The sequence below is a fragment of the Triticum dicoccoides genome, chromosome 6B (assembly GCF_002162155.2).
Source record: "Triticum dicoccoides isolate Atlit2015 ecotype Zavitan chromosome 6B, WEW_v2.0, whole genome shotgun sequence".
NCBI lineage: Eukaryota > Viridiplantae > Streptophyta > Magnoliopsida > Poales > Poaceae > Triticum > Triticum dicoccoides.
Window position 1 is genome coordinate 334,650,555 of NC_041391.1, and position 8,077 is coordinate 334,658,631.

An 8,077-nucleotide genomic window follows, 5' to 3' on the forward strand; every position below is an offset into this window, starting at 1 on the left:
GGGGGGGGAGTGGTTGCGGCTAGGGTTGCGGGGGGGAATAAGGAGAGGAGTGGGGTTGGCCGGTTGGGCCTTTGGCCGGTTGGGCCGGCCTGTTCGGGCGGCGGAGGCCAGCTGGGCCACTTGGCCCAGCGGGGGGTGTCTGTTATTTTTTTTAATTTATTTTCCTTTCTGTTTTATTCAATTTAAAATATTTATGCATTTTATAAAAATGTGTTTACTTCACCATAATTACCTTTGTAATATTTGACAACCCCTGAACATTTTAGATTTAATTTTTGAAAACTTTTATTGTTTGCCTATGTTTTCAATTGAATTTGAACCGGGTTCGAATCAACGTGAGTTTAATCACGGTAACCGAGGTGACGTGGCATCATTAGCAGGGATTACTGTAGCTTAATTATCCGGGCGTTACAAGAAGCTCTTGTACTTGACGCATAATCTCCTTCGTCTCCTCTGGATTGGTACGGTATGGTGCACGGTTTGGCAGTGAAGCACCGGGAATTAAGTCAATCTGATGCTCAATCCCTCGAATAGGCGGTAATCCCGGTGGCACGTCTTGTGGAAAGACGTCAGCGAACTCCTGCAAAATGTTAGTGACAACAGGAGGCAAAGAGGAAGGCACGTCCTCGAATGAAAATAATGCCTCTTTGCACACAAAAGCATAGCAAACAGATTTGCTGAAATCTAGCTCATCAATATCAGATTTGGTGGCAAATAAACATGCACTTTTCAATTTAATTTCAGAAGCAACACTAGATGGTTTATTATTAGGCTTCATTTGTTGCTCAAATTCTCTTGCCACAATCTAATTTTCACTCTTATTCGTCTCCTGTTTTGCTTTATTAGCTCTATTAATATCATCTTTCAAAATGGAATCAGGAGTCATAGATATTTTTATCCTTATGAACAAGAGTACAGTGATTGTTTCTACCATGGTGTACAAAATTTTTATCAAATTGCCATGGTCTACCAAGTAATAAGGAACATGCTTGCATAGGTACCACATCACAATCAACATAATCAGCATATGTAGAGATACTAAAATGCACACGAACAGTACGAGTTACCTTAACCTTGCCGCTGTTGTTGAACCATTGGATGTAGTAAGGATGTGGATGTGGTCTTGTGGTGAGAGAAAACTTCTCCACCATCTCCATGCTAGCCAAGTTATTGCAGCTCCCTCCGTCTATGATGACGCGCACAGAACGTTCCTTCACAACTCCCTTGGTATGGAACAAATTGTGCCTCTGATTTTGCTCAGCTTGTGTGATCTGCACACTCAAAACACGTTGAGCAACTAAACATTCATACCTGTCAGCGTCTTCAGGAGCCATGTATTGCGTCTCATGATCAAAATCATCTCCACCATGTTCTTCACGTGTAATAAGAGCCAAAGTCTCCTCATCATAGTCACTAGCAGACTCATATCCACCATCCGCGGTAGCAATCATCACACGCGGAGATTTGCATTCTCTCGCATAATGACCTCCTCCCTTACAACGACGACAAATAATATCACTTATGTGCCCTGTTGATGCCATGGAAGAAGAAGAACGCTGTGCAGGCCCCGCAGGTGCGCTCTTGGCAGATAATGGCGGTTGTGCCTGTTTTCTTGTATCACGGCTGGAGGTGGCACCGAATGGAGGTGCTGGTGCAGTTGAAGTAGAAGATGCACGTGGTGTCCATGATGAAGGTCGGCCTGCAGAAAAGTTAGTTCGCCCCAATGCTTGTCGATCCTGCACTTCAGTTCAGCTTTACAAGCAAGATGGAATAAACGAGTGATATTAGTATACTCCTTATAGTCTAGAATGGTCTGAATCTCTCTATTTTAATCCACCCAGAAAACGTGCAAACATAGCTTTATTCTCCTCAACAATATCACATCTAATCATGCCAGTTTGTAATTCCTGATAATATTCTTCTACATAATTTTTCCCTTGTCTTAAATGCTGCAATTTTTGAAGCAATTCACGTTGATAATATGGTGGAACCCAACGCGTACGCATAGCAGTTTTTAAAGCAGCCCAAGTAGTTGGAATAGGATATAATCTACAATGTTCAGACCACCATACACATGCAAAACTAGTGAAAGCACAAACAGCAGCAGCAACTCGTCTCTCCTCAGGATATTGTAAACATGTAAATCGTTGTTCAGTTTCTAACTCCCAAGTAAGATATATATCAGGAACATATCTACCCTCAAATGATGGAATATTCAATTTCAGTTTAGGAATATGGACATCATCTCGTACCTGAGGTGGTGGTGCAGGCCTACCATTACAAATATATACCTAAGGTCGACCTGCTGGTGGTGGTATAGGTGGCTGCACGTAGTGCTGATTTTGATCAACCTCATCCTCATAATCTCCCACATAATCATCCTCCTCCGCATCAGCAGCAGGAGCCACAGAAGTATCAACAGCAGCACCAACAGTTTGGCCAAACGCAAGAGGAACACGGCTTGCTCGGCGGAGGTCTGTTTCGCGACGTGGAGGTAATCGTTGTTGTTGTTGTTGGAGAGGTGCGTTAGGTGCAGCGGGTGGTGGTGGTGGAAGACGCGCGAGCAATTCATTAAACTTGTTATCGAGCTTTGTTTCGAACGTCTTCTCAAGGCCAGTGATCTTCTCCATGGCCTCTTCAAAATTGTTCAGCACATCTTGCACCTGTTCAGTCATCATTTGCTGAAACTTATCATGAAGCTCCTTGTTCGATAAATTCTCCCAGTCAATCTCGTCGGCTTGTGATCCTGGCATAGTTAGCAGCAATAGAAACACACAAGAATATGATCCTACAGACTACGAACAAGTGGTGGTGGTGGGTGTCACAAATCCGTCAAGCAAAACTAAAATTCTTACCAGTTCTTACCCAGCAACAGGCGGTGATCGGCAACCGTTGTAGTCAAAACTCTCAAAGCTTGGATAGAGCGATTACCAGGGAGAGTCAAACGCACGACGTAGATGTATGTGGAGCTGGGAAGGCTTATAATATGGTAGCAAAAAGGGTCAGCAATAATCAATTCAGAGATGCAAAGTTGAATAAACGCTCAACGACGGTACTGTGCTGGTCCTAGGCTAGACTGTGCTAGAGACGCGAGCCTAGAACACCAACAAAATCACGGGGCGGCACATAAACAAGGGAGGAGCACACTCTGAATTTTTTTTTCTCTTTTTTTTTGCACTTTTTTTTTCTCTTTTTTTTTTGCTCCGCAACAAATTTTTTTTCGAAAAAGTCTACAAATGGTCTAAAAACTGCCTAGCCAGAATTTTCCAGACTTAGTTTTTTTTTTGAAATTGGAACTATTTTTCTTCTGCGGATGGCTCGGAAGTTGGGGAGTCCTTCTCTGTCACGACTCGGAGTATCGCGTGATCTAGAAATCGAGAACAATGCAATAATTACTGGACTCGGACTAGGACTGGTGGCGGAGATGAATCTGGTGGAACTCGGACTGGTGGCGGAGATAAATCTGGTGGAACACGGACAGGTGGCGGATATATGTTGCAGGTGAACTCGGATTGGTGTGATGGCGGCGGATATGTGGTGGCGTATATGGATTCGGATTGGCGGTGAATATGTGGTGGTGGTATATGGCAACAGCGACGATGATGATGCGGTGGTGATATATGCCAGCGGCGACGTGACAACCTGTGAACAAAACTCGAAACTCTAAAAGACTAGACGCTAAGACCAGCAACTGGACACGACGATGCAACCGCAAATTCAACAAAGCAAATACAGAAAAGACTATGCAAGGCTCAGATTGGTTCGGATGGGATGAACTAACCCTAAAATTTTTTTGGCTTTTTCGTGGACTATGGGTATGAAGAACAGACTCGATCTAAACTACGAAAAACTGTAAAATCTCACCGAGCAACCTGGAAATCTGATACCACTTGATAGAGGCTAAGGTGTCCCGTCTTCGATGAGATGGTGGATTTCGCTTTAGTGGAAGTCGACTTTGACGATCCGACTACGAACGTGCGAGAACGTTGCGCCTTAGCAATCGCTAAACCAACTCCGAGAGGTTATTGACCACGCCGGAGCACGATCAACCTGACCACGAGGGTCTGTTTCCTACGAGCAAACGAAGAACAAGCAAGAAACTAAGATTGCAATCTGGATATTGCGAATATAAGATGAAAGCTTTATTGATCAAGGTGGGGTTCTGTGACGCCTTTGTCTGGTCGTTGAACACAAACGAAGTACGCGAAGTTGCAGCTATGGCGAACTTTTAATCTAAACAAAACCCAAAGTCTAAACGGTGCCCTAAGGGATGTATATATGGAGGAAGAGAGGGGGAATTTCGTGGCCCTTGGTGGAGGGGTCCGAAATCAACCCTATCTCTTGTTTCCCCACACATACGGACTCTAAAAATAGCCTATACTTATGTATTTCGAAATTACATGGGCCTGGCCCAATAAAAAGATGACGCAGCACCTATAATAGCCTCGGGACGAAATTTATGAAGTGGCATCTTGTATATTTCGTCCATGGCTTCATGCACCCATTATGGTGGCTTCAATGTCCTGAAATCATCACTTGTAACTCCGCTCTTGTTCCCCTTGCGCATGGCATCATCTCCATGCTTGTTCTTGCTCCAATGTTCATCCTTCTCCAAGCTAGGCCCTTCATTTGTAAGCAAAACAAATGTATCCAATTTAGGCAGCATCATATTCTCATGAACATTAGAATCATTACTAAGAAACGAAAATACCTGATAATTTAATTGGCGTGCGCGAGCTCTAGTAATTGGTCCCGTATATGTAGCAGTAGGGGCTGTGGGTGTAACAATGGTATTGATGTCCTCATCACCTGGCAACCTCTAGACCTGCATTCTCCAGTGTTCGTGGCTTGTCGGTGTCCTCTGCCGGTGCAGCTCTAGCCCCGGCGATTCGGTAGCCGTGCTCCTTCCAGCTCACACAGCTCGTCAACGTCCTGATGGCTATGCAACTCGGATCTACACTCTGCAGTCCTAGCTTTGCCGGCGTCGCTGGTCGTCGTCGCTTCCCCTGCGCCGATTCTCTCAACCTCGCCGCACCACCGACCCTGTACACCTCCACGCCTCGCTTGGTGCCAGATCCCTTGTCGTGTTTGGTGGTGCCAGGTGCCACCTTCCGGCGGCCAGCCAACCCGCCTCCAGACATGGCGGCTCCGGCCTACAGCAGCTTCCTCATCTCATATTCTGGATCCGGAGGCTATGGGATTGCTCAGAATCAGGCCGAGGAGAAATCTCTGCTCGGCTCGCCGATGCTGGCAGCGGCGGCGCTCGCGGGTGTCATTTTCCTTCTTGGAGGCGCTGCCACGGCTTTCATCTACGCCCCTTTTCGAGCTCACGGGAAACCTATGTCCGGTTCTATGGACCTGATGGCGGCAGCGGCGTGGCGTCGTTCTTCTTCTTGAAAACGCTATCTTGCTCGCTAACAGTGTCCCCTGAGTTGGTTTTTGGTGATGTTGGACGTCTTGCTAGTTCGGCCTGCCTCTCTTGTTCGGGGCTTAGTGAGTCCAGCTGTGTAGTTTCCTCTGTTCGGGCCGAGCATCCCTTGTCCTCTACTCCGGGCGCCATGCTCACGCCTCCTTGCATTCGTGCCATGTGTTGTACCCTTATCTGTACTCATTCTAATTCCTTCTATTATCGTATTCATTCTAATTCCTTCTATCAATGAAAAGATACGCAAGCTTTGCATATTCGTGAAAAGATAATTGCTTAGTCAGTGTTTATATATGCATACATTAGTCAAGCTTTGGTTTTCATCTCCTTTGTATACAAAAATGTATTCCACGGTCTACGTACTGGTTTGCCTGGTGAATGACGGGTAGCGCACAGCTAATCTAGTTACCAAATAAATACCTGAGCATTAATAAGCTTTGTAAGCTATCTGCAAGTAACCTGGTGCATAGAACTACAAAACGATTCATTCTGTTTCCTCACTCTATGGACAAAACGTTTTGGAGAAATAACACCAGTATTTTTCTTCGATAGGCTTATCTGCAAGTTATGAGTAACCGTTGTTACTAGACGAACAAAAATGTGCAGAAGTTTCAGGTACCATGTGCAAACCAAATAACATCGTGCTCATGAAAGCATAAATATGGAGAGTCGTTAGCTACTAGAAACTAATAACATGTCTGCTGTCTTGCCTTGGTTGCAGGGGAGTTAATCTAAGAAGTCATATTTTTACGAGTTAAGACAGTTAGACGAAACAATTATTAAAATTTTCAGCAAGCACCATGAAAACTGACAGTTGAGCTAAACCAAATTAACTATGGTACTATCTAGTATCTACGACTATAATGTGTCCAATCACTGCCCTGAAAGTGTAAGTAAGGAGAAACCACCATTTATATTCTATAATATTGTTTTCTCAGGTTCAAGTACTCTTCCGCAAAGCAAACACATACATGCGCGAGCACACAAAAAACTACCATATAGTGAGGAAAAATTTCAGTCCGGATTGTCAAGAAACAATGTAATTTTATTACTCCCTCCGTCCCATAATATAAGAGCTTTTTTGTCACTAGTGGTGTCAAAAACACTCTTATATTATGGGACAGAGGAAATACTTATTAGTGCTCTTAGTACTTCCTCCATCACTCAATATAGGACGTTTTAGATACTGACACGGTCTCAAAAGTATCACTTTAACTGCTGCCTGCTTCTCTCACTTGTTATATAACATGTCATAATTGATTTTTTGGAAGAAAAAAAAATCTAGAATGAATTGCTGCTACCACTTTATTCTTTTGAACAAAATCATCGTAACTTATCAATCACCAAGAAATATAGATTATCAAAGTATATTTCAAAATTTTGTGGATCCCAGTTCATGTGAACATCTAGATTATTTTTAGTTTCGACATACTGATGGTCAAAACTACGAATGATTGATTACTTGATTTGTTGGAGGACCTGCTATCTTTACACCACAGATACAAAAAGAATGAATGGATTCTTCATTTTTTGCTACCTCTGCCCTACTTTCTGTCAAACCACAGTTTATAACCCTCTGATTAATGGAATCAAATAGCTCAGTCATTAAGTTGGTTCTTCTATCCATTAATTTCTATCAGAATTCTAATTACTTACCATAATCTCCACTAAGAATCACCAAAAAAAACTAAAAAAAATGACTCCCATTCCCTTCATGACTTGACGACACAGTGATTTGATCCGTGTATGAGAAAAAAATCAATCTATTGGTAAGCATATATTTGAAGTAAAACCAATAATCTTCAAGATTATCATCTTTAAATTTTATGATGACATGGAATCCATGTGTGCACTGACTAGTTAGTGATAGAGTGGGTACCTTGATTGATTTTTTAGAGCAACAACCTATCAAATGTAGCAGTATATCAGCTAATAACAGTATTTGTATTTTCACCTGCGCAAAAAGATCTGCCAAGCAGGTCAACAAATTTTCCTCAGCATCTCCTGGATTCCTGTAATTTGTATAATATTCCAGCAACTGCTCCCGAAATGGAATACAATAATAAAGTGCCTGAAATAAAAGTATAATTTGGACATATTTAATACAGTACATGACACACCAGTAACTGCACAGTACTTGTAGCAAGCATGAAAGGATGGTCTGGGTAAAGAACCAATAATTTATTAAAATAGCAAATGACAACAGGAACCAAAACTGAACATGGATAACAAATAATTGAAAACGGATAATATTTTTCATTTGTAGAAGATGGTCCTGATCAGAAAACAGTGAATGCCATCAACAGTACTAGGCAAAAGGCCCACAATAATACATCTATGCTAACAAATAGGCAACACAGGGATGTTAACCGTTGCTTCGTGTCAGGAATAACACTTCCCTTCAATTATATGGAAACAACCCCCTTCCCTGTTAACTGCGACGAAACATTAAACAGAACCAGTGCTATTGCCGGACTCATTTTCTTCATTTTAATGGATTTGAGAATATCAATAATCCACAATCAGTAATGCCAAACAGATATGTTGTCTGATTTGTTTCACAGGATCCATTAGACTAGTCATTCATCATGCACTCTTGAACATGGATAAGAGGACTAAGGACATATCACCCTGCTGTAAATGTTTGCTAAT

General features: G+C 42.7%; 1 protein-coding gene across 1 annotated transcript in view; it reads right to left on the bottom strand.

The window, feature by feature from the left end:
• Nucleotides 1-8,077, bottom strand: part of LOC119321136 (ubiquitin carboxyl-terminal hydrolase 3-like) — a 46,256-nt gene that overhangs the window by 18,753 nt on the left and 19,426 nt on the right. Inside the window, exons 2-4 of the mRNA XM_037594955.1 lie at nucleotides 7,380-7,496; nucleotides 5,885-5,983; nucleotides 4,575-4,623 (exon numbers count right to left, since the gene is read on the bottom strand). Coding sequence (XP_037450852.1) covers nucleotides 4,575-4,623; nucleotides 5,885-5,983; nucleotides 7,380-7,496 — 265 coding nt within the window. The remainder of the gene's footprint in view (nucleotides 1-4,574; nucleotides 4,624-5,884; nucleotides 5,984-7,379; nucleotides 7,497-8,077) is intronic.